This window comes from Eubalaena glacialis, chromosome X (genome assembly GCF_028564815.1).
Source record: "Eubalaena glacialis isolate mEubGla1 chromosome X, mEubGla1.1.hap2.+ XY, whole genome shotgun sequence".
Taxonomy (NCBI): Eukaryota; Metazoa; Chordata; class Mammalia; order Artiodactyla; family Balaenidae; genus Eubalaena; species Eubalaena glacialis.
Window position 1 is genome coordinate 43840914 of NC_083736.1, and position 27464 is coordinate 43868377.

A 27464-nucleotide genomic window follows, 5' to 3' on the forward strand; every position below is an offset into this window, starting at 1 on the left:
GCCACCCACTTCCCCTTCCTTTTCCCAGAGGTAATCAGGGTTCCCAGCTTCTCATATATCTTTCCAGAGATAGTTTATGCATATATACTCAATTATGTATTCACCATTTGTTCTCCTTTTTACTTACAAATGGTAGCATATCATCCTCAGTATCCTGCACCTTGCTTTTCTAATAATGTATATTGGAGGTCATCCCACATCACTACACAAATGGTGTCCAAGTTCTCTTTATCCTTTTTTTTTTTTTTTTTTGTCTACCTAAAAGGTTGCTGTGCGAACATTCCAGGATTTCAGGAGCCATGTGGAAAGCTTCCAATCTTTTGTTTTCACAAACAGTGCATCACTGAATTACCTCTGTGTGTTCATCATTTTGTACATGCATGAGTATATACATTCCTAGAAGTGGAATTGCTGGCTCAAAAGCCATGTACATTTATGGTTTTGATTGCCTTGGAATCATTCCTCATTGAGTAAGAGTTTTTCCTGGACTTGTTGTTTGCTGGAAGTTCATGTAAGGGAAGAAATGGGGCCACATTCTAGGCAGATCAGAGTTTTTCTAACTGGAATTACTTTTGCATTTGGTAGGTTTTTCAGACTTGACTTTCTAGAGTCAGTAAATAGGGGCAGCTGTTGGGTTCTTCACAAGAACACTCCCTTCTCTTTCCCCAGCCCCTGCCAACTGCTCTGCTCATGAGTATAGACTACTTTCTGCAAATATGGCTTGTCTGAGCAATTCCTTGTTGAGGCCCCTGCCTGTCTCTCCTGAGACTCCAAATGGGTCTAGGAAACGTCCCACCTGCCCATGCTCTCTGTTACCATTGTTATGTATCTATTTGGTCTTGCACTCCGCCTAAAACTCGGCTAAGAGTCCTTACCAGTGCTATCTCACATCTGCAGCCTTGACCACTCCTCTCTAGCCTTTGAAATCTCCTTGCACTGGTGCTTGATTTCCTCTGCCTCTGGCAGCCCTCTCATCAGGGTTTCAGCGATCTCCTAATTTTGTCAGATACAGAGATTACACATCCACTTCTTTTTCTCCTAGTAGCTTTTGGGTGAAGACTGAGATGGAAAGGAAAAAAGGCTGACTTTACTCCCCATATTTAAACCAGAAGTCAGAACATACTTTTAAAATGTTTAAACTGACAAAACTTTCCTTCAGTGAAGATAACTGCACTGTTGACTCTCTAATGTGAAATGAGCTTAGACTTCCGGGTATGGCCTTTCCCATGGGCTTTCTTTCCTGTATGTGTTCTCTGATGTACAATAAGATTTGACTTTTGAGTAAAGGCTTTCCCACATTCTGTACACTTATAGGGTTTCTCTCCAGTATGAGTTCTCTGATGTACAGTGAATGTTGATTTTTCTCTGAAGGCTTTGCCACACTCAGTGCACGCATAGGGTTTCTCTCCTGTGTGTGTTCGCTGATGTATTATGAGCTGTGACTTCTGGCTGAAAGCTTTCCAACATACAGGACATTCATAGGGCTTCTCTCCTGTATGGATTCTCTGATGTATAATGAGCTTCGACTTTTCTCTGAAGGCTTTGCCACATTCATTACATTTATAGGGTTTTTCTTCTGTATGCGTTCTTTGATGTATAATGAGATATGATTTCTGGGAAAATGCTTTTTCACATTCATTGCATTCATAGGGCTTCTCTCCTGTATGACCTCTCTGGTGTAGCATGAGATAGGATTTCTGAGAGAATGCTTTCTCACATTCATTACACTCAAAGGGTTTCTCTCCTGAATGAGTTCTTTGATGTACACCAAGGTTTGACTTTTGGGTGAAGGTTTTCCCACACACATCACATTCATAGGGTTTCTCTCCTGTATGAGTTCGCTGATGCACAATGAGGGTTGACTTCTCGTTGAAAGACTTCCCACATTCCGTACATTTATGAGGTTTCTCTCCCGTATGAGTTCTTTGATGTATAATGAGAGTTGACTTATCACTGAAAGTTTTCTTACACTCATTACATTCATGGGGTTTCTTTCCTGTATGAGTACTATGATGTATAATTAGATCAAGCTTCTGTATGAAAGATTCCCCACATTTGGTGCATTCGTAAGTTTTTTCTCCTGTGTGGGTTTTCTGATGGACAATGAGGTTTGACTTCTGAGTGAAGGCTTTTCCACATTCGTTACATTCATAAGGTTTCTCTCCCGTATGAGTCCTGTAATGTATAATGACAGTTGACTTTTCTCTGAAGGCTTTTCCACATTCTGGACACTCAAAGGGTCGCTCTCCTGTATGAGTTCTCAGGTGTATAATGAGCTGAGATTTTTGGCTAAAGGCTTTTCCACATTCTGTACATCCAAAGGGTTTCTCTCCTGTATGAGTTCTCCAATGTACAATGAGGTGTGACTTCTTGCTGAAGGTTTTCCTACATGCAGTACATTCAAAGGGTTTCTCTCCATTTTTAATTCTCTGATGTAGACTAAGACCTTTCTTTTGCCTGAGGGTCTTCCCACACTCTTTATATCCATAGGGTTTTACTCCAGGAGTTGTTTTCTCATACTCAGTATGGAAGAATAATTTTGCACATTCATTATCATGTTTCTTTCCTGCAGAGCTTCTACTAAATAAGTCTAAATTATCTACCATATTATATCCAAATGACTCATATTTATGGGGCCTTTGTATTGAAGCAACAAGGTTTGTACTCAGATGAAGTATGTTTCCAAATTCATTATAGTCAAGGCCACTCTTGGTGGTAATTGTTTTCCTGTCAGGGAATCCAACTTGCATCAGATATTTATCTTGGTCATCCTGATGCTGTCTCTCAAACTGTTCATCAACCTGGCAGGCTTCTTCTAGAAAGAAGTACAATAAACCATCTTTATACTTTGACATTATGGAATGGACCTTCTTTAGAAATGCCCTGCCATATGAAAGCTGATACTGATATCTCATTTTATGAGTTCCTGGAGAGAGAATCACAGCCATCAAATCCTGTTCTTTTACTAAACTCCCACCTGCTAGCCTTTTTGTTACCAAAAACAATCTTACCCTAACATCTCAGTCTTTCTTACCTCTACTTTTACATCACTCTGGGGATCTTATCACCCTTTATTTATCATATGAACTCTTAACTGTTCCTGACTTACACTATTTCCACCTAGACAGAAATACAACACTGTGACACGTGGACTCAAATCTTACAACAATCCTGAAACCCACATTCTCAGTAAATGAGAGAAATATCTAGAATAATTAGCCTTACAAAAACAAAGAAACCTAAATATCTTTGCCCAATTTGGATTCACCTTTGTATTCATCCAAGTTTGCATTCACAGTTCTTCAACACCACCTTCTGCTTCTGTCTACACTAATTCCACTAAAATCTCCATCTATTATTAACTCCAAACCCTTCCTCGTGTTCCGTCACCCACATAGCCCAGTCCTCCATATTTTGCTATATTCAGAATCCAGATAACTTTCAAGAAGCAGTTCAGTCTTTTCAAAAAAGCTTAATCTGATCTTCCTCAATGACTTTAACTTTCATTAACTTCTAAAGTAGTCAGTTATCTGTACCACTCATTTAGACAGTTAAAATTGCAAGGCCTTGCCTTTAATATACCATACTTCATTAATTATAAGATGCATATTATTCTACATTTTAAAACCTCTGAATCCAGATTCACCTTACAATCAATGACATGTCATAAATTAATTGGTGGCAAATTTTATTTCTCAGTGGTGTGTCTTAAAACCAATGGTATCCTGGACAGTAAATACTTTTTGCACATACACTGAATTTTTATTTTTTGTAGTTTAGTTTTCTTCTCACCTTTTCCTAAAATTTTATATGAAAAATTTCAAACATACAGAAAAGCTGAAAGAAGAGTACAATAACTACTCATATTACCACTTAGACTTAATAACAACATTTGAGAGTAATACTGAATTTTAAAAGGGATCATGCAGCTGTGGCTTCTCTTCCCATGACTTCCTTTCTTTCCATAGTAAAGCACTAGTTCTTAACTGAGAGTGAATATCATAATCATAAGAAAAGCTTTTACAAAATACATTTGATGGGACCCAAGCTCCACCAAGGATCTACTGAATCTGGACCTCCTTAGGTGGTTAACAAGCAACATAGCACATGTGGCTAGGGTCATAAGTTCTCTAGGCCAGGATCAAATCCTGGATCAGACTTTTACATGTTCTGTGACCTTAGGCATATTAGCTAATCTATTTGCATCTTACTTTCACACCTGGAAAACAGGAATTATAACAGTGCCCACTGAAATGTAATGTTTATGTACAGCACTTCAAATGTTTACTAGAACAACAACTACCACTACTGCAATACAGCTACTACTATTATGATTGAGTCACTACATTACTATAAAAAGAAGTAAGGACTATCTCAGTATATTTAACATGTTCTTGAATTAACTGAAAAGAGAAGGTGGATAAAAATAAGCACAGTAGGCTACCATTTTTCTAAGGAGGAAACAAATATATAAGTATATATTTAAAATAATATAGGCTCATACTATAAAAAACAATGGAAGGATAAATCTTTAAATTTTAATAAATGGTTACTACGGGGGAAGGAAGAGAGAGAATAGGATGGAGAGGGAAAGAGGCTGGACTTCTTTGAATATACCTTGTTTTCTAGATTTGATTTTATTTTCTAGGTTTGATTTTGGAACCAAGTTAATATTTTGCAAATATTTTATATACTCATAAAGCAAAATTGAAAATAAAAGGATTCCCTAATAGTAATAAATATCCCCTCATCTGTATTTCCTAACAACCATGCTAAAAAGTCTTGATTCTCAATGGCACCAACATGATTACCTCAATTGATTCAACCCATTATACATATTCAGCAGTCTCAGAATAATACTAACAACATTACCATCAGATGTAAGATTAATAAATTAAAAACCTTTAAGTCCAGAATTTTATTTGGAAATATACATTTGAATACGTGATATATCTTTCTCTTAAAAATCTTTTTTTACATAGTTCCTAGCTATGTCAATGAAAAGGCCTAGAAACAATTCCCTAACATCCAAATTGTGGTCACAAAACATTATTTACCACTAAAAAGAACCAAGGCTCCTTGGAGAAATGGCTGATTCCAGGGCAGAGGAAGGAACTATATAATATGAGCCTGGAACATCTTGTAACAACAGAAAGCAAGGAAGCTACCAAAGACTAGGGACCCAACTTGAAGGGGTTTCCACTGGCCAGAGATAGAGCAGTTTGATTTATAATAAGGATAAGGCAATGGATCAAAACATAAAAGTGTTTAAATCTATAAGTCCATAAATGATACTCCAAAAAGACATACTAGGCTTTGAATGATGCTACAAAACCAACTCATTTTGAAAACTGATAAATAAATGGAAAAATACATGTAACTCATATATAACCAAATACAGTTGACCCTTGAACAATGCAGCGGTTAGGGGCACTGACCCTCTGCACAGTTGAAAATCCAACTGTAACTTATAGTTGGCCCTCCATATAGGTAGTTTCTCCTCCTAGTCTGCGGTCCCACATCCGTGGATTTAACCAACTGCAGATCATCTAGCACTGTACCATTACCATTGAAAAATGCATATAAGTGACTTGCACAGTTCAAACCTGTGTTGTTCAAGGGTCAACTGTAACAGATGGAGGGCAATCCCTCTTTATTGAAGTATTCCAACTAATCAACAAAGAAGGAAAGTTCTTTACAGAAAAATGCCAACTTACAAATGTAGAAGGAATGATAGAAAGTACACCATTTTTCCAACCATCTTAGTAATAACTGATTCAGGCAAGAATCATCAGTGAATGTTAAAACCACCGGGTAAAAATTTTGGAGGAACAGGATATACACACAGTTTGGCAGTTCCACAAAATGTTAACACAAACAGCTATCACATGGTCTAACAACTCCACTCCTATGTATGTTCTCAAAAGAAATGAAAATGTACATTTCAAAACTTCTACATGAATGTTCATAGCAGCATTATCTATAATACCCAAAAAGTGGAAATAACCTAAATGTCCATCAACAGATGAATGGATAAACAAAATGTGGAATATCCATACAATGAAATATCATGCCACCATAAAAAGGGATGACACATGCTACAATATGGACAAACCTTGAAAACATGCCAAGTGAAAGAAACCAGACATAAAATTCCACATCTTATATGGTTCCATTTATATGAAATGTCAAGAATAGGCAGAACTATAGAGATAGAAACTAGATTAGTGCTGGCCGGGGGATGGGGGTTGGGGAATGGAGAGTGACTGATAAGGGATAGGAGTTTCTTTGGAGGGTGATGATAATGTTCTAGAATTAGACAGTGGTGATGGTTAGTTAGTATATTCTGTGAATATACTAAACATCCTGAGTTTTTGAGTTTCACTTCAAAAGAGTGAATTTTATTGTATGTTAATTATATCTTAATAAAGCTATTGTTAAAGAGAGAATCAAGATGCTCTAGGAGAACAAATCTGATAGGAATGTCTAAACTGGATGGAATCAGGTAACCCAATCTGGAATTAGAGCATTAGTGCCCAGGCCTGTGACTCATGTGGGCCTGGCTTCAGATGAGCAGTGGGAGGTAAGAACGATAGAAGTGGCAGGGCATGGGGCCGGGGGATTGGCATTTACAAGACAACTTTATACAGGGAAATGGAGCTGTGCAGAAACTTATCGGTCAGCACCAACTTAAAGAGAGTGGTCTGGTGGGTGTAGGATAGGGGAGGGGGTGTCAGTCTTAGGTGTTCATGTCCCTGTCCTCCAACAACCATTCCTGAGATATTCCTCAAAGTCCTTTCACAGGTCCTCACCCCTGACTGACAAGCTGGGACCTCCTGTTCCCATAGCCTGAGTCAATCCCACTTACCTGGAAAGCTCCAAATCGGGATTTTTCCTTCTGGCAGGCATGGCTCTTCTACCTCCAATTTGAGGATGAGATCTGGTTTGGTAACCTGCTGCCCTGCTAATGAGAAATGACAGCGATACCTCCTTGGTCTTCAGAGCCTCTGAGAAAAAGGAAGGTGGAGTTTGGGGCAGTACAAGCGATATATCACTTGACACAATGGTCGTCAAACCAATTCACCTGAGTTTTGAGTTCACAAACACCTTGTCAGGAAAGCAAAGGGGGAAAAGAAACTCTGATCCATGGAATTTAATGACAGACTCTTCAATCAGTTCAGAGGCCTTGCAAGTTTCCATACTTGAGAAAGGAAAGGCGTTCTATCGGACAGAATAATCATAAACAGCAAAATTACCTGAGGAAGCTATTCTTACCCACAGAGACCAGGTTGCTGTAGGTCTCCAGCATCACATCTCTGTACAGGTTCCTCTGTGGAGGGTTCAGGTACTGCCACTCCTCCTGGGTGAAATCCACAGCCACATCCTCAAATGTCATGAGTCCCTATAATTGCACATTCTTTTATTCTAATATGCTTACCACTGGGTGATAAGGATGGAATGAATGTAGGGGAACTTCTGACTGGGTTCCCAGTTCATGATGATAACTTAATACAGGATGCCTATCAAGTTAGTGACCTACTCTGTGGGAAAAAAAATCACAAGTCATGGTAGAGAAACTATTACATTAAATAACAGAATATTTAAGACAATGTGGTATTAGCACAAGGATAGACGGATAGACATATAGTCCAGTAGAACTAAAAAGATAATCCAAATATGTACGGACACCTGAGTTATGATAAAGTTGAAACTGCAAAACAGTGGGGACAGGATGATATTTTCAAGTAAATGCAGATGGGTTACCAGATATCTATATGGGGACAAAAATGACATCTAACCCCCTAACTCTCACTATATACAAAAATCTGCTACAGGTAACTTGTAAATCTAATGTGAACGGTAACACAATGAAGTGTCTGGAAAATAATATAGGAAAATGTTTTCATAAGCTTGGGGTAGGGAAAACATTCAAAAACAAGACATGAAAAGCACTACTCATAAAGGAAAAGACATACATGTTACAAGATTAAAAATACAGCAGTAAAGGCAAGCTATAGATGGGGAGATTATCGGCCGCTTTCATAAGTGATAAAGCGTTCTGATCTGGAACATATAAAATAACCCCTACAAATCAAAAGAAACATACCAACAACGCAGAAAAATAGACAAGAGATGTGAACAGATACTTCACTAAAAAGAAAAAATAAACATATGGACATATGTTCTATGAACATAAGAAAATATACCCAACCCTGTTAGCACTCAGGTAAATGAAAATTTAAGCCACATTGAGACACCACTTGGCACCCACCAGAAACATTGTAATTATATGACTAAAATGCCATAAGATTGTGTTGAAATGGGAACTCGCACACGCTGTTAGTAGGAATGTTAAAAACTGGTATAACTGCTTGGGAAAACAGTTTGGCATTATTTACTAAAGTTAATGATTTGCAAACACTATGACCCAGAAATTCTACTCTTAGGTGCACACTTTAGAGAAAATCATGCACATGTGCTCTAGAAAACAAGTACAGGGATGTTCACAGAAGCACTATTTCTAATACTAAGTTGTGGGAAAAATCCAAATGTCCCTCAACAATACAGTAGGTAAATTGTGGCACAATCTTTCAAAGGAATACTATGTGGTAATGAAAAGAAATGAACTACAGCTGCATATCCAACATAGATGAATGTCACAATTGTACTAATGAGCAAAAGAATCCAGCCCCAAAAGAGCACATACTGCACGATTCTATTTATATACAGTAAGAGAACAGGCAAGCCTAATCCATGATGTCAGAAGTTAGGAGAGTGATTACCTTTGAGGCTGGTATTGATTGAAAGAGGGCATGAAGGGGGATTTAGGTCGTGATTTATGTTATAATCTTCACCTTGACCTGGGGGTGGCTCCACAGTGTGTTCACTTTGTGATAATTCATCAAGCTGTACACTTATAAACTGTACTTCATGTATGTTATAATTAAAGGTACTTTATATCTTTATACTTAAAATTATTTTTGACAAATGCAAAGGCACTTTGATGGAAAATGAGAGTTCCCATTTCAACAAATGGTGTTGCAACAATTGGATATCCATGTGCCAAAAAAAAATTAAAAAAAGAACTTCAATCCATACCTCCAACATATATAAAAATTAACTCAAAATGGATCACAAACCTAAATGTAAAATCTAAACCTATAAAATTTTTAGAAGAAAATATAAGAGAAAATCTTTTTAAGCTTAGGTTTGCCAAGTATTTCTTTGATGTGACACCAAAACTCAAAAGATACTGTTAAAAGAATAAAAAGCCATGGAATGGGAGAAAATATTTACAAATCATATACCTGACAAAGAAGTTGTATTGAGAATACATAAGAACTAGAACTCTCAAAATTGAAAAAAGAAAAAAGGCAAAAGAGACATACTTTACCAAAGATATATAAATGGGAAATAAGCACATACAAAGATGCTCAACATCATTAGCCATGAGGAAACTACAAATCAAAACCACAATGAGCTACCACTACATACGTATTAGAACGGGAAAAGAAACTGACAGTGCCAAGTGCTGGTGATGTGGAACAACTGGAAGTCTCATTTATCATAGATAGGGATGCAAATGGAACAGCCACTTTGGAACAGTTTTCTAGTTTCTTATGAAGTTAAGCATATACTCCCATAGGACCTGCAATCCCACTCACAGGTATATTTACCCAAGTGGAAAGAAAACTTATGTAAACCCAAAAACCTGTACATGAACATTTATATAGCAGGTATATTCGTAATCACCAAAATATGGAAACAACCCAAATGTTTTTCAACCAGTGAGTGAAAAACAAACTGTAATCTATACAATGTAATACTACTCAACAATAAAACTGAAAGAACTAATGATACATGCAACAACATGGGTGAATCTCAAATGTATTATGCTAAGTGAAAGAAGCCAGACTCAACAAGCTACATACTGTATTATTCCATTTATATAACATGGGAAAGGCAAAACTGTAGAGACCAAAAATATATCAGTGATTACGAGGGGCCAGGGTGCGGCAAGGGGTTGACTACAAAGGGGAAATACAGTTGACCCTTGACAACACAGATTGACAATCTGACAACACAGATTTGAACTACATGGGTCCACTTATATGCAGATTTCTTTCAATAAATATATTGGAAAAATTTTTGGAGATTTGCAACAATTTGAAAAAACTCACAGATGAGTTGCATAGCCTAGAAATATTGAAAATATTAAGAAAAATTTAGGAATGTCATGAAAGCATAAAATATACGTAGATACTATTCTATCCTTACATAGGCATATGGTGATATTTATATAAAATTAATAATGTGTTAGTTTTCCTACTATTTTATAACTTTGCTTTCAAAGAATTTTATTACCGTACAGTATGCCGTTCTCTCTCATAATTGGAGAAACTGCTTATCAGCCTATCATCACAGGTAACTGGGTTTTTTAAAAATGTAACAATGTTCCCAATACTGTATTATGAATATGACTGTAATATTGTATGCCATAAAATTATATAATGATTCATTCATTAGTGTATAGGCTAAGCTACCATGAAGCAATCATATCGACTACACTATGCTACCATAAAGCAATCACATTGCTGCTTCTTCGTTATCAATGTATGAATCATTATAACTGTAAATAAATATGAATTTCTTTTTCACATTATCTTTTCATTGTTGATGTCCTGTTAATAATCTGTATAACATCTACAGTATTTTGTATCATATAAAACAATATTAATGTAGGTACTGACAGACGTGATTCATCTTGTAAACAGACGACACAAACTTAAGTATCGACAAATACAGTGCAGTACTGAACATGTATTTTCTCTTCCTTATGATTTTCTTAATGACATTTCCTTTTCTCTAGCTTACTTTATTGTAAGAATACAGTATTTAATACATATAACATACAAAATATGTGTTAATAGACTGTTTATGTTATTGGTAAAGCTTTTGGTCAACACTAGGCTATTAGCAGTTAAATTTTGGCGGAGTCCAAAGTTATACGTAAATTTTCAACTGTGCAGGGAGCTGGAACCACTAACCCCCAAGTTGTCCAAGGGTCAACTGTATTGGGAGGCGATAGAACTGTTCTACATCTTCACTGTGGCAGTGTCAAAACTTGCAGAGTTTGCCAAAAGATGCAGAACTGTACACTGAAGGCCTATTTTACTGTATACAGATTATACATTAATTTTTTATTAAAAAATTTTTATTAAAAATTAAGGATCCTCCAGGTAATTTAGAATAACTTCACCTGTTAAAGGTGAAGTAGTTAAATCCAATTCTCTTCACATATCCTCCAAAAAACTATACAGATCAATATGAAGGACAAATAAAACTACACATAACCTATACCTTCAGTATAACTTATAATAGAAAATAGAGAGTACTATACACATTTCTAATTACCTATAATTGAAAAACAAATACCAAATTCCAGCTCAGCTGGCTTTCAAATTACTGCCACAAACCTTTCTGGAGTGTGAGAAGGGTATGAAGAAAACAGTCAAGAGAACAGAGAGGGGAGCAGAGAAACTAAGAATGAGCTGAAATCAAAGCTTAGAAAGAGAAAATCTACCATAAGTATAAAAACACTGAAAAATGGGCTAGATCAGTCACAGCACCAGCTGTAAGAAAGGTATATGGGACCCAAGGTGGCAGTCACAAAAAAGCATCGCCTCCAAGGGAGCAGATGATAAAAAGGAATGAGGAAGAACCATGTGGAGATTGGGTTGTAAAGGGGAAAAGCTAGAGGGGGAAATTGAAGGTCATGTGAGACAAAAAATGACCTAAACAAACTAAAACAAGTCAGATCACACACAAGTGGCCCCTCCACAGCGCCAAAAGAAAAGTCTCCATTAAGGGAACTGCAGTTTGCCTCACTGACAAAAGAGGGGGCTCTTGAGCCAAGAATCGTGCAAGTCACCACAACCTCCAACACTGTCCTTAAATAGACGAAAACAGTGTGCATCCATTCAAAGCTTCTTTGAGAACAATAGAAAATGAGAAAATATTTCAGGTGATAAGAAATTCACCCCACAATGGCATTAGCAAAATGACAGAATAGGCAGCTCCCAGCCCTTAGCTTCTCTCCAACTACCACCCCCAAAATAAAAATTAAAAAACAAGCAGAAAAGTGTCAGAACCAACTTTGTCAAAACTCTGGAAAACAAAGGTTTGCAGTAACCACATGGAATCAAGAAAAAGGCAACTTAAAAGACATCAGGAAAACTTCATGGCATCTTTACTTGCCCCTCTCCTAAGGGACAGCAGTCCTGAAGCAGCAGCAGCCAATGTTCCCCATGTGGGACCCACAACCCCTAATTCTGAAGGAAGCAGAGCAGACCTTATTCACAAATTAGTGTGTGTCTGTTCTAACCTGTCTGGGGCTACCAGAAAGACTGATGCAAGGTGCTCCTGTCTGTTTCACCTAACTCTGAACTCAGGCCAGAAAGCAGCAGGCGTTGCTCTTAAAGGCTGCAAGGCAAACTAACAACCCAGAGATGCCTGGGGCAAAAGATTACAGTCCAGACAGACAACAGACTGCCTAAGGCCTGAAAGGAAATACTGGGGGGGATTCTTTGGGAAATTAGGACATTCAAAAGCACCCGTGTACAGGGGAATGTAGAAAGCCACACATATGCCCAGGATAAGACTCATGCTCACAAGAGACCTTAGAAGACTCTAACTGCTCTAATTCTTCCTAAGCATAGAAAAATGAAAAGCTTCCAAATTTGTACAAGAACTGAGTATAAATTTGACACATAAACTCATTTAAGGTTGTACAAAATAGGAAAATGCAGACTAATCTCACTTATGAACAACAGTGCAAAAAATCCTAAATAAAATACAGTTAACCCTTGAACAACATGGGGGTTAATCTACGTATAACTTATAGTCAGCCCTCCATATCAGTGGTTTTCCACATCTGTGGATTCACCAAACATGGACTGCGTAGTACTGCAGTATTTACTATTGAAAAACATCCACATATAAGTGGACCCGAACAGTTCAAACCCATGTTGTCCAAGGGTCAACTGTATAAGCAAAAAGAATAGATCCACATTAAGACAATAATACATCATGACCAATTAAAATTTATTCCAGGCATACAATGATAGTTCAATATTAGAAGATTCATTAACATAAATCACCATTAAACAGACCTAAAAAGAAAACTTACATGATTAATATAAGAAATGCTGATACAAAAATATTGAAACAGAATTCAATACCCAATCCCGATTTTAAAAAAAAAAAAACAGTAAAGATTAGAATAAATGGTAATTTCCTTAAAATAACCAGATAGGGAGGGAGGGAGGGAGGGAGGGAGGGAGGGAGGAAGGGAGGGAGGGAGGGAGGAAGGAAGGAAGGAAGGAAGGAAGGAAGGAAGGAAGGAAGGAAGGAAGGAAGGAAGGAAGGAAGGAAGGAAGGGCAGAAGTATGTTTTGCATAGGGGCCTTGAGTCACCATGAATAGCGTAATGATGTAATTTTAGGTGGGGGCTGGCCACACCAGAAAGATCAACCACATGATTTAGGGTGGGGGCTTTGGGTCACTCCCAGAGGGGCTGGAGACAGACAGCAGCCACATGGACAATCATGCCTATAAAATGAAGCCCTAATTAAAAACTCTGGGGGACTTCCCTGGTGGTCCAATGGCTAAGACTCCGTGCTCCCAATGCAGGGGACCCAGGTTCAATCCCTGGTCTGGGAACTATATCCCACATGCCGCAACTAAAGATCCTGCAGGCTGCAACTAAAAGATCCTGCATGCGGCAGTGAAGATCCCGAGTGCCACAACTAAGACCCGGTACAGCCAAAATAAATAAATAAGTAAATATTTACAAAAACAAAAAACAAAAAAACTCTGAACACTGAGGCTCACAAGAGCTTCCCTCGTTGACAGAACTCCATGTGTACTATCACACATCAATGCCAACCACACAAAGTCATGCACCCTGACTCCATGGGGAGAGAAAAATGGAAGCTCCATGTTTGGTACTTTCTGGGGCTCTGCCCTATGTACTTCTTCCCTTGGCAGGTTCCAATCTGTATCCTTTCCCTGTAACAAGCCATAACCATGAGTGTAACAGCTTTCAGTGAGTTCTGTGAGTCCCTCCAGTGAATTGTCAAACCTAAGGGTGACCTTGGGAACCCCCAAACTTGTAATCGGTGTCAGAAGTGAGGGTGGTCTCTTATCGGGACAGTACCCTCTAACTTCAGAGTTGTCCAACTCTTCATAGATAGAATGATAGAAAGTCACAAACATGTAGTTATCCCTAAGTTAATTTATAAATTTCATGTGATCCCAATTTAAAAAACAATCTTTTTAATGGTATTAAACAAGGTAGTACTAAAGATCATATCAAAAAATAAATGTGCAACAATAGCTAGAAAAAGTCTGGAAAAGAAAAACTGTGAGGAAGGGAGTAGCCCTACCAAATACCAGAACATACTCTGATACAGGCATTCTCTAAAAGCACAGGGTGGAAGACCCACTTTTTAATAAATGGTGCTGGGTCAACTGGAGAGCAATTTGGGAAAGGCTAAATTGGATCCATACCTCATTACATACACAAGTATAAACACCAAATGGATCAGGGGGCTAAATGTAAAAAACTGAAACCAAACAAAGTACTAGAAGAAAGCATGGGTGAATGTCCATATAACCTGAATGGAGGGAAAGACTTTCTAACTATGAATAAAAATTCAGATGTAATAAAAGATTAATAAATACAACCACAAAAATATAAAAACACTTTGGAAAGTTCAAAGACGTAAGTCCAAAGACAAATGACAAACCAGGGGGGGAAATCTGTTGCAACATATATCACAAATAAAGATTGCTGTAACATATATCACAGATAAAGATTAATATCCTTAATATATAAAGAACTCTTGAGGATATGGGGAGGGGGAAGGGTAAGATGTGACAAAGTAAGAGAGTGGTATGGACATATATACACTACCAAACGTAAAATAGATAGCTAGTGGGAAGCAACCGCATAGCATAGGGAGATCAGCTCTGTGCTTTGTGACCACCTAGAGGGGTGGGATAGGGAGGGTGGGAGGGAGGGAGATGCAAGAGGGAAGAGATATGGGAACATATGTATATGTATAACTGATTCACTTTGTTATAAAGCAGAAACTAACACACCATTGTAAAGCAATTATACTCCAATAAAGATGTTTAAAAAAAAATAAAGAACTCTTAAAAATCAAAGGGAAAAGAACAAATATGTGATAGAAAATTAGACAAAAAACATAAGACAATTAACAAGAGATATAAAAATGGCTCTTATAGATATTTTATTTATTTTTTGGCTGCACTGCGAGCTTGCAGGATCTTAGTTCCCCAACTAGAAAGTGAACCTGGGGCCATGGCAGTGAAAGCGCCAAGTCCTAACCACTGGATCGACAGGGAACTCCCATAAATGGCTCTTAAATATATGAAATTACATTCAACTTTACTCATAATAATAGTAATGCTAATTAAAACTATACAGAGATACCATTTCTTACCTAGCAGACTGGAAAAACTTAAAAGCCAGACAATATACTCTGTTGGTACAGCCATAGAGAAACAGGTACTATCACACATTGTTGGTGGGAATGTTAAACAGTACAACCCTTATGGAAGGGAATTTAGCAATATCTAATAAACTGTGTTTACCCTTTGACCCATCAATGCCGCTTGTAGGAATTTACATAGAAGATATACTTGCACAAAAAGGAAACTTATGCACAATATATTTCATTTCAGCATTATTCTTAATTGCAAAATACTGAAACAACCAAAATTCACATGTACATAGGAGAATGGTTGAACAAACTGGTACATCCACTAATAGAATACTATACAGCTATAAAAATGAACGAGTCACAGAAACAGAACAATCCAAAGTTCGTATGAAATCACAAAAGACCCTGAATAGACAAAGCAATCTTGAGAAAGGACAACAAAACTGGCGGCATCAACGCCCTAATTTCAAACTATATTACAAAGCTATAGTAATCAAAATAGTATGGTACTTGCATAAAAACAGAACATAGATCAATGGAACAGAATAGAAGGCCCAGAAATAATCCCATGCATAAATGGTCAATTAATTTATGACAAAGGAGCCAAGACTATACAATGGGGAAAAGACAGCCTCTTCAATAAATTCTAAAATAACCTGTGTTGGGAAAACTGGACAGCCACATGCAAAAGAATGAAACTGGAGCACTACCTTATACTACGTGCAAAAATTAACTCAAAATGGATTAAAGACTTGAACATAAGACCCAAAACCATAAAATTCCTAGAATAAAACATAGGTAATAAGCTCCTTGACACTGGTCTTGGTAATGATTTTTTTGGATTTGACACCAAAAGAAAGGCAACAAAAGCAAAACTCAACAAATAGGACTACATAAAAAATAAAGAGCTTCAGTACAGCAAAGGAATCCATCAGCAAAATGAAAAGGCAACCTACCAGATAGGAGGAAACATCTGCAAATCATATAACTGATAAGGGGTTAATATCCAAAATATATAAAGAACTCACACAACTCAGTATCAAAAAAACAAACAACCCAATTAAAAAATAAGCAGAGGACCTGAATAGACATTTTTCCAAAGAATACATACAGATGGCCAACAGGCACATTAAAAGATGCACTAATCATCAGAGAAATGCAAATCAAAACTACAATGAGCTATCATCTCACACCTGTAAGAATGGCCATTATCAAAGAGACAAGCAATAGCAAGTGTCAGCAAGGATGTGGAGACAAGGGAATCCTTGTGCACTGTTCGTGAGAATGTAAATTGGTGCAGCCATTAGGGAAAACAGTATAGAGGTTCTTCAAAAAATTAAACATAGAATTACCATATGATCCAGCAATTCCACTTCTGGGTATTTATTCAAAAGGAAACAAAAACACTGACTGGAAAAGATATATGCACCTCCATGTTCACTGCAGCATTATTTACAATAGCCAAGACATGGACTCAACCTAAGTGTCCATGGATGGATCAATGGATTAAGCAAATGTGATACACAATTTGTATGGAAACACAAAAGACCCCGAATAGCCAAAGCAATCTTGAGAACGAAAAATGGAGCTGGAGGAATCAGGCTCCCTGACTTCAGACTATACTACAAAGCTACAGTAATCAAGACAGTATGGTACTGGCACAAAAACAGAAATATAGATCAATGGAACAGGATAGAAAGCCCAGAGATAAACCCACGCACATATGGTCACCTTATCTTTGATAAAGGAGGCAAGAATATACAATGGAGAAAAGACAGCCTCTTCAATAAGTGGTGCTGGGAAAACTGGACAGGTACATGTAAAAGTATGAGATTAGAACACTCCCTAACACCATACACAAAAATAAACTCAAAATGGATTAAAGACCTAAATGTAAGGCCAGACACTATCAAACTCTCAGAGGAAAACATAGGCAGAACACTCTATGACATAAATCACAGCAAGATCCTTTTTGACCCACCTCCTAGAGAAATGGAAATAAAAACAAAAATAAACAAATGGGACCTAATGAAACTTAAAAGCTTTTGCACAGCAAAGGAAACCATAAACAAGACCAAAAGATAACCCTCAGAATGGGAAAAAATATTTGCAAATGAAGCAACTGACAAAGGATTAATCTCCAAGATTTACAAGCAGCTCATGCAGCTCAATAACAAAAAAACAAACAACCCAATCCAAAAATGGGCAGAAGACCTAAATAGACATTTCTCCAAAGAAGATATACAGATTGCCAACAGACACATGAAAGAATGCTCAACATCATTAATCATTAGAGAAATGCAAATCAAAACTACAATGAGATATCATCTCACACCAGTCAGAATGGCCATCATCAAAAAATCTAGAAATAATAAATGCTGGAGAGGGTGTGGAGAAAAGGGAACACTCTTGCACTGTTGGTGGGAATGTAAATTGATACAGCCACTATGGAGAACAGTATGGAGGTTCCTTAAAAAACTAAAAATAGAACTACCATACGACCCAGCAATCCCACTACTGGGCATATACCCTGAGAAAACCATAATTCAAAAAGAGTCATGTACCAAAATGTTCATTGCAGCTCTATTTACAATAGCCAGGACATGGAAGCAACCTAAGTGTCCATCATCGGATGAATGGATAAAGAAGATGTGGCACATGTATACAATGGAATATTACTCAGCCATAAAAAGAAACGAAATTGAGACATCTGTAGTGAGGTGGATGGACCTAGAGTCTGTCATACAGAGTGAAGTAAGTAAGAAAGAGAAAAACAAATACCGTATGCTAACACAAATATATGGAATCTAAGAAAAAAAAAAGGTCATGAAGAACCTAGGGGTAAGATGGGAATAAAGACACAGACCTACTAGAGAACGGACTTGAGGATATGGGGAGGGGGAAGGGTAAGCTGTGACAAAGTGAGAGAGTGGCATGGACATATATACACTACCAAATGTAAAATAGATAGCTAGTGAGAAGCAGCCGCATAGCACAGGGAGATCAGCTCGGTGGTTTGTGACCACCTAGAGGGGTGGGATAGGGAGGGTGGGAGGGAGGGAGATGCAAGAGGGAAGAGATATGGGGATATATGTATATGTATAGCTGATTCACTTTGTTATAAAGCAGGAACTAACACACCACTGTAAAGCAATTATACTCCAATAAAGATGTTAAAAACAATAAAATAAAATAAAATAAAAAATCTCAAAAAGAGAGAACAAAAAAAAAAGAAAATGTGATACATACAAACACACATACACACATACACACACACACACACACACACACACACACACAATGGAATATTATTCAGTCATAAAAAAGAAGGAAATCTTTACATTTGTGACAACATGGATGGACCTTTAGGGCATTATGCTAAGTGAAATAAGTCAGAGAAAGATAAACACCATATGATCTCACTTATATGTGGAATCTAAAAAAAAAACAAATAAAAGAACCCTCATAGATACAAAGAACAGATTGGTGGTTGCCAGAGCCAGGTGGTGGGGAGGGGGTTAGATAAAATAGGTAAAGAGGGTCAAAAGGTACAAACTTCCAGTTATAAAATAAATAAGTCCTGGGGATGTAATGCACAGCATGGTGACTACAGTTAATAATACTGTATCATATATATAAAAGTTGCTAACAGAATAAATATTAAAAGTTCTCATCATAAGAAAATAACGTGTAGCTGTGTGATGATGGATGTTAACTAGACTTATTGTGGTGATCATTTTGCAATATACACAAATATCAAATCATTGTGTTGTACACCTGAAGCTAATATAATGTCATATGTCAATTATATCTCAATTAAAATAAAATGAATGAGAACAATATTTGTAAACATACATGGAGCAATTTCTAGGTTATATTGTTAAGGGAAAAAAGCAAAGTGCAAAAGACTCTATAAATAAAGTATACTACCTTTCTGAGTAAGAAGGAAGGGGAAATTTTTAAAATATACCTTTATCTGCTTCTTTTAAAAAGAAACACTATAAGCATAAATCAGAAGCTAACAAGATTGGTTATCTCCAAGGTAGAGTGAGAATGGGGTAGAAGGTACAGGGGAGAGGTGACAACTATGTGTATATATTTCTGTATAGTTTTGTCTCTTCAAATCATATTAACATTTTACATATAAAGAATAAAATTAAATCAACAAAAATGGAAAGAAAGAAAATCTAAAATGGAATACAAACAGAAAAAAATGAACCTAACTGTATACCAAATAAATAACATAAGCACATTAGATAGGAAAAAAAAAAAAGGAAAAATTAGTTCAAGTAACTTCTAAACAGAGTACTTTGATTACATATCCTCAGTATAAAAGGCATGCAAACAAATCATGTACTGTACTCAATAGGTTGATTTTTCACAGATGTGGGTGCAGGAATTCTGATTCTACTTTCTGTATATTGTAAGACTGAGCAAATGAGTCAATATATTGATGCTAGCATCCAGTGCTCTCACTGTTGGTGAAGGCAGATGCAAATATGGAATGAGAGAGGTCTAAGAAGATACCTGGGATGTTGTATGAATTCAAGGTGTGTGTGTGTGTATATACAGACACACACATACATACACAGACATATAAATAGAGACACACATACAGAGTTCACTGAAAGGGCCTAGAAGTAATGACGCCCAGCAGCAATGAGCACACCCAGCACCCAGATTTTGATTTCTATAAGTAATTATTTACTAACAGGAACCAGTGCTCCTTGAATAAATGGCTGATTCTAGGCCTGGGGTAGGGAAAGTAAAAGATGGAGGCTGGAAGATCTTATTATGTCGAAACTAAGGAAGTGCTCAGAAAATTATCGGGATGTGACAAAAGGACACAAAAGCCAGCTTAAAGGGGCTCCCACTGGATAACTCAGGGACAAGTGAGCAGCAAAATAAACAGTGACAGTAATGGATTATAATCCACTGAAAAAAATTAAAATCCATAAAAATAAAAATTCTGTATTACTGATATAAATAAATAAATAAGAAGAGGAAGCCCCACCTGCTAACACCATCACTTACCTTGGGCATTAGGATACCAACATGTGAATTTTGGGGGCACACAAACATCCAGACCATAGCAAAGGTCAACAAACAAAAATCAATCATATTTCTATATACTGGCAATGAATACTCGCAATTGAAATTTTAAAAACAAAACCATTTACAATGGCGTAAAAAATGAAACATGCCATGTTGTTATGGAGTGAACTGTGCACATGTGTCCCCCCCTAAAATTCTTAAGTTGATGCCCAAACCCCCAATGTGACTGTATTTGGAGATGGGGCCTTTAAGAAGGTAATTAAGGCTAAATGAAGCCATAAGAGTGGGGCCTAATCCAACAGGACTGGTGTCCTACTAAAAATAGGAAGAAACACCAGAGCTCCCTCTCACTCTGCAGATGCACAAAGGAAAGACTGTGTGAGGACAGTGAGAAGGCAGCCGTCTACAAGGAAGAAAGTTCTCACCAGAAACCAACCCTGATCTGGGACTTCCAGACTCCAGAACTGTGAGAAAATAAATTTCTGTTGTTTAAGCTACTCAGGCTGTGGCGTCTAATGGCAGCCTGAGCAGACTAATACACAATGTATACGCTCTGTATGTTGAAAATTACAAAATGTTGATGAAATCAATAAAAGATCGAAATAAATGGAGAGACATACTGTGTTCATGGACTGGAAGACACAACATAATAAAGATGTCAATTCTCCCCAAATTGATCTATAGGTTTAACTCAATTCCTATCAAAGTCCTAGCAAGGGGACTTCCCTGATGGCGCAGAGGTTAAGAATCCGCCTGCCAATGCAGGGGACACGGGTTCAAGCCCCGGTCCAGGAAGATCCCACATGCCACGGAGCAACTAAGCCTGTGTGCCACAACTACTGAGCCCGCGTGCCACAACTACTGAAGCCCGCACACCCGAGAGCCCGTGCACTGCAACTACTGAGCCCACGTGCTGCAACTACTGAAGCCCACACACCTAGAGCCTGTGCTCCGCAACAAGAGAAGCCACCACAATGAGAAGCCCGCACACCACAACAGAGAGTAGCCCCTGCTCGCCACAACTAGAGAAAGCCCGTGCAACGAAGACCCAACACAGCCAAAAAAAATTAATTAAATTATTCTAAAATTGATATATAATGACAAAGGCAAAGAAACAAGAATAGCCAAAAATTTTTGAAAATGTAGAATAAAGTTGGAGAAGTCATACTACCTGATTTCAAGACTTACCATAAAGCTGCAGTAATGAAGACAGTGTGGTACTGGCAGAGGGTTGGATACACAGATCAATAGAACAGAAGAGAGTCGAGAAATAGACCCCACAAATACGGCCAACTGATTTTTGACAAACCATAAAATCAATTCAATGGAGAAAAGATGGTCCTTTCAACAAATGGGGTTAGAACAAATAGAAATCCATTTGCAAAATTATGAACCACGACCTAATCCTTACACCTTACATAAAAATTAATGCAAAATGGATCTTAGGTCTAAATGTAAACCTAAAACTGTAAAACTTATAGGAGAAAATCTTCATGACCTAGGGTGATATTGTGATTTATAATAAGAAATATATTTTTGGTCTTAGCTCCCAACTTCTGGCAGAAAGAGCTCCTGAAACCCTTGGAGTTTCTTAAGTGAGGAAAGCAATAAAGGTGTCTTTTGTTACGTTAATGAGATGACTTTGGGACCCCCCACCTAAGGAGGGGGAGCTGGTTGACAGGAGAACCAACCACGTGATTAGAAGGTTGGAACTTTTAGTCCCGCCCCCCAACCTCGGGGAAGGGGAGAGGGGCCGGAAGTTGAATCAAAAGCCAATTGCCAAATAAATAAATAAATAACAACAACGCCAATGAGTTAATCAATCATGCCTATGTAATGAAGTCTCCATAAAAACCCAAAAGGACTGGGTTCAGAGAGCTTCTGAATTGGTAGACACATGGAGGTGCTAGGAGAGTGACACACCTGGACCTAGAGAGGGTATGGAAGCTCCACGCTTCTTCCCATATACTTTGCCCTTACACATCTCTTCCATCTGCATGTTCATCTGTATCCTTTATCATATCCTTTAATAAACTGGGAAACGTGTTTCCCTGAGTTCTGTGAGACACTCTAGCAAATTAGTCGAACTCAAAGAGGGGTTCGTTGGAAGCTCCAATCAATAGCTGGTTGGTCAGAAGCACAAGTGATAAGCACTGGGCTTCTGACTGGCATCTTAAGTTGGGAGGCAGGGGCAGTCTTGTGGAACTGAGCCCTTAACCTGTGGGATCTGACACAATCTCCAGGTAGATAGTGTCAGAATTAAGTTGTAGAACACCCAGCTGGTGTCACAGAGAATTGCTTGTTCTGGGGGGAAACCTCCACACATTTGGTGACCAGAAGTATCAGAAGTGAAGCGTTCTGTGTGAGAGTAAAGGAAGATTCACAGGAGTGACACAGTACGAAAGAACTGGGTTTTTCTCTACATAGGAGGTAGAAGACTAGAGGTTTTCCATTTCACCTAGTGTTAGGCAAAGAGTTCTTAGACCTGACACCAAAAGCACAACCCATAAAGGAAATGGTTTATAAACTGGACATTTTCAAAGTTAAAAGTTCTTGCTCTGTGAACAACACTATTAAATGAAAAGACAAGCTACACACTTGGAGAAAATATTTACAAACCATGGATCTGACACAGGACTTGTACACAGAATATATAAAGAACTCTCAAAACTCAGTAGTGATTGGGCTTCCCTGGTGGCACAGAGGTTAAGAATCCGCCTGCCAATGCAGGGGACACGGGTTCGAGCCCTGGTCTGGGAAGATCCCACATGCCTCAGAGCAACTAAGCCCGTGTGCCACAACTACTGAGCCTGTGCTCTAGAGCCCTCGAGCCACAACTACTGAGCCCACGTGCCACAACTACTAAAGCCCGCGCACCTAGAGCCTGTGCTCTGCAACAAGAGAACCACTGCAATGAGAAGCCCGCACACCGCAACGAAGAGTAGCCCCCGCTCGCCACAACTAGAGAAAGCCCACCCAGAGCAACGAAGACCCAACACAGCCAAAAATAAATTAATTAATTAATTTAAAAAAAACCTCAATAGTGATAAAACAAACAATCCAATTTAAAAATGGGCAGAAGACCTGATTGGACACTTCACCAAAGAGGATACGTAAAAAGTAAATAAGCATATATAAAGATATTCAGCATCATTGGCCATTAGGGCAATGCAAATTAAAGCCATCATGAGATAACACTACACACTAGAATGACTAAAATTAAAAACGCAGTTGACCCTTGGACAACATGGGTTTGAGCTGCGTGGGTCCACTTATACGTGGATTTTTTTCAATAAATGCATACTACAGTACTACACGATCTGCAAGTTAGTTGGAAACACACATACAGAGGGCCGATTGTAGGTGGATTTTCAACTACTGGGGGAGTCAGTGCCCCTAACCCCAGCGTTGTTCAAGTGTCAACTGTACTGACAATACCAAGTGCTGGCAAAAATGTGAAGCAATTGGAATTCTTATACATTACTGGTGGAAATGAAAAATAATTCAACCATCCTAGAAAACAATTTGGCAGATTCCTAAAAAGTTAAGCCATACACTTACCATATGACCCAGCAATCCAATATTTACTCTAGAGAAATGAAAACATATGTTCACACAAAAACCTGTGTATGAATGTTTAAAGTAGCTCTACTCACAACTGCCAAAAACTGAAAATAATTCAAATGTCTTTCAACAGGAGAATGGATAAATAAGCTGTGGTACATCTACATCATGGAATGCCACTCAGCAATAAAAAGGAAAGAACTATGGACACACACAACTTGGCTGAATCTCCAGGGAATCATACTGAGTGAAAAAAAAATCCAATCTCAAAAGGTTACAGACTATGTGATTTGAATTATATCACATTCTTGAAATGACAAAATTCTAGAAATGGAGAACAGATCAGTAATTGCTAGAAGTCTAGGCATAGGGTGAGGGGGGAAAAGGGATGGATGTGGCTATAAAAGGGTAACATAAGGGATCCTTGTGGTGATGGAACTGTGTCTTAACCATATCAATGTGAATATCCTGGTTGTGACATTGTGCTATAATTTTGCAAGATGCTACCATTGATGCAAACTGGGCAACGGATACATGAGATCTCTCCGTATTATTTTTACAACTGCATGTCAATCAACTGTTGCAAAAGAAAGTTTAATTTGAAAAAAGGAAAGTTATATACTGTATGATACCATTTATATGACATTCTTGAAGAGATAAAACTCTAGTGACACAGAACAGGTCTGTGGTTGCCTGAGGTTACAGGGAGGGGAGGATATGACTAAAAGGGGTTGCATGAGGCAGTCTTTTGGCGGGATGAAACTATTCTCTATCCCATAGATTAGTTATAACAATCTACATAGGTGTTAACATTTACTGACCTGGACAACAAAATCAATTTTACTGTACACTAATTTTAAAAATAAAAAAATTTTAAGTGAAAGAAAAAAGATGGTGGGCTGTGGGTGCCTACAGGACTTTGTCTCTGGCCAAATGAGAATCAGAAGTCCAACTGAGAAAATTACTTCAGCAAAATCATTTGGAAGACAAACAAATTCCCTAAGATATTTCATTCCCAAATTACATCTAGATATTATGTCTCCAGCTCACTGAAGAATGCTATAAGGAATATCTGCAGGAAACCAGAGGCTGCATTTATCATTAGGCTGTGACTGAAGACAATTCCACCATCCACACGAAGATTCAGCAAAGAAATGCCTTGAAAGGCAATTGCAGGAAACCTTTACTTCCCTGAGGGCTTGATGTGTTCTCTCCTTGATGAGTAAAGTGAGCCAGATTACCTCTGGCTGCCAGAGGCTCAAAGAGAAATTTGCAACTCAACTAATATTGTACTGCGTAACTGTCTGTTGCCCTAAGTCATTTGTCTACATTCTAATCTGGCCTTGCTGCTGTCTCATTTTCCCTGATTCTAATGCTTATTTATAAATAATTTTCTCTTTTATGTCTGAGATTCCTACATTGCTCATCACATTCATGGTAAAATAAAAGAAGGAACAGACAATATCCTTACCTGGGGTTTGGCCATTTCCTGCTCTTCTTGGGAAAAGACAGAGATGTGTGAAGCCTGAGCTAAAAGAGTGGAGAAGTGGAGAGCATATGAGAGACCCCATCAGGCTTCCAGTGCCCAGAATTATCTGCCTAGAAATCCCCTCACATGAAGCTGCTCTGTGGAAGTTTGGGCGACCATGTGGTTTTAACAACCACTTGTGTATTCTTGAGTCTTTTCCTCATGTGAACATCTAACACAAAAGGTTTTCTTCTATATATACTTGTGTACTGACTCAGAAATTGTATTTCTAGGTATTTTCCTTAATGAAATAATGTATCATAATTTCTCTGTAAGTACCTTCATCTCAGCATTGACTTTAACAATGCCAAACTTAAACGATCCTCTATGACCCATGATATGGGATTAATAAGGAAATACAAGGGATTAAGTTCTATGTAGCTACTGAAAATAATGTTGTATGGTACTGTACACTTATTATCTGTGTATTTTCTGTACATATATCTAAATTACAAGTTTTTTTTTAATGTTACAGAACAAATCTTTAAGCTGAATCGCAGTAACTTCTAAATGAAAAAAAAGGCAGGTTATCAAACTTCAGGAACCCATTTTAAAACCATACGTTAAATGTTTAAAAATGCATATCCCTTATACACACTAAAAAGTGTCTAAAGAATGAACATTTAAACAGAGGGGGCTAAAATTAGTTTTTTATTTTCTTCTCTATTTTCTAATCAAACTATAATGCAAATGTGTTACTTACGTGTTAAATGCCAAAAAAAACCCCACTGAACTTTAACACTATTATTCCCAGGCGTTTTAAGCCCGACACCCCCCCCCCCCGCCAGACCCCACAACACCAGACCCTGCCCACGCCTCCCAAGCCCCAGGCTCTGCGCGAGGCCCCTAATCAGGTGAGTTCTCTCAGGTGCCTCTTCTTGCTTCTCCTCACCTCACTGGGGACGTCTTGCCCAGGAGCCAGAAGGAAGCCTTCGGGTGCAGATTCACTTCAGCTGGAGCATTCACACAAGGCCCCTACCTCGGGGCTCGGGCAAGGGGAGAGGAACAGAGGGAGAGGCGGGGGCGCCTAAGGAGGAGCTTGAGGGGTGCGTATGAACCCTTAGCGCAGGTCACTGTGCTGGAAAATGTGTAAAAGTCAACGTTTAATATGCCCCATTCAACCCCGACTAGCCCCATAACTTTGTCTACCATCGAGCCCACAAACCCTCATTCGCTGACCTCTCGGTCCACCCCACAACCTCCCACATCAGTGACGCCCCAAAACCCGCTTCATTCGTCCCCCAGAACTCCCCATCACTCAGCCCATCACCCCTACCACTCGCCCCCTCAACCTCTCTCTCGACACAGATTTTGTGCTCGCTGCAGAGGAGACCGTTACGAAAACTGGCCCCGAGAAGCACTTCCGCTTTGGGACCAACTCCGGCTCCGCAGCCCAGAGCGCTGTAGCGGCCGGGTGTGCGCACGCTCAGTGGGGGCTTTGAGCCCGCGTACACCAATAGTCAACACGGGGCCCCCTCCCGCCTGCCGGACGCGAATGCGACGGGGCTGCGGCGCAGGCGCAGAGGGGAGATGGCCGCTCCGGTGACGTCACTGCTCTGAAAGGATGGCCGCGCCCACTGCGTCTCTTCCCTTCGAGGGTGGCAGTGTAGAACAGGTGCTTACTTTGATCTGCGGAGGCCGTCATTCCTAAGACTCCAAAGATCGGTTTCCTTATGGAGGGAGGGGAAGGGCCCAATTAAGGAGAATGCTAGCAGGCGGGAATTTCATGTCTTGAGCCTGGAGGGCAGTATCGGGTTTGCAGGTGTAATTGAATAGGAAGTCGGGATG

The 27464-nt window shown here is 38.6% G+C and overlaps 1 protein-coding gene across 7 annotated transcripts; it reads right to left on the reverse strand.

Moving 5' to 3' along the window:
- LOC133082014 (zinc finger protein 182) lies at positions 1-27048 on the reverse strand. 7 transcript variants are annotated; one of them, XM_061178378.1, is made up of 6 exons: positions 26969-27048; positions 26569-26754; positions 25620-25678; positions 7276-7402; positions 6869-6964; positions 1-2815 (listed from the first exon to the last, which is right to left on the reverse strand). In XM_061178378.1, exons 3-6 carry the CDS (start codon positions 25632-25634, stop codon positions 1185-1187), a joined length of 1869 nt encoding a protein of 622 aa, XP_061034361.1. In that variant the 5' UTR covers positions 25635-25678; positions 26569-26754; positions 26969-27048; the 3' UTR covers positions 1-1184. The 7 variants fall into 7 exon arrangements, with proteins under 7 accessions (XP_061034361.1, XP_061034367.1, XP_061034364.1 ...); XM_061178384.1 differs by having other exon boundaries at positions 1-2812; positions 6869-6961; positions 26953-27042; XM_061178381.1 differs by having other exon boundaries at positions 6869-6961; positions 26953-27042.
- Between the last annotated feature and the right edge of the window lie 416 nt (positions 27049-27464).

What these genes read in the sequence shown, in the direction of transcription:
- LOC133082014 (XM_061178378.1), bottom strand. An exon ending in CAGCAACCTGGTCTCTGTGG is followed by an intron (nt 6,965 to 7,275) that starts GTAAGAATAGCT and finishes ATTTCTCATTAG; the next exon opens with CAGGGCAGCAGGTTACCAAA. An exon ending in CCCGATTTGGAGCTTTCCAG is followed by an intron (nt 2,816 to 6,868) that starts GTAAGTGGGATT and finishes ACTTCTTTCTAG; the next exon opens with AAGAAGCCTGCCAGGTTGAT.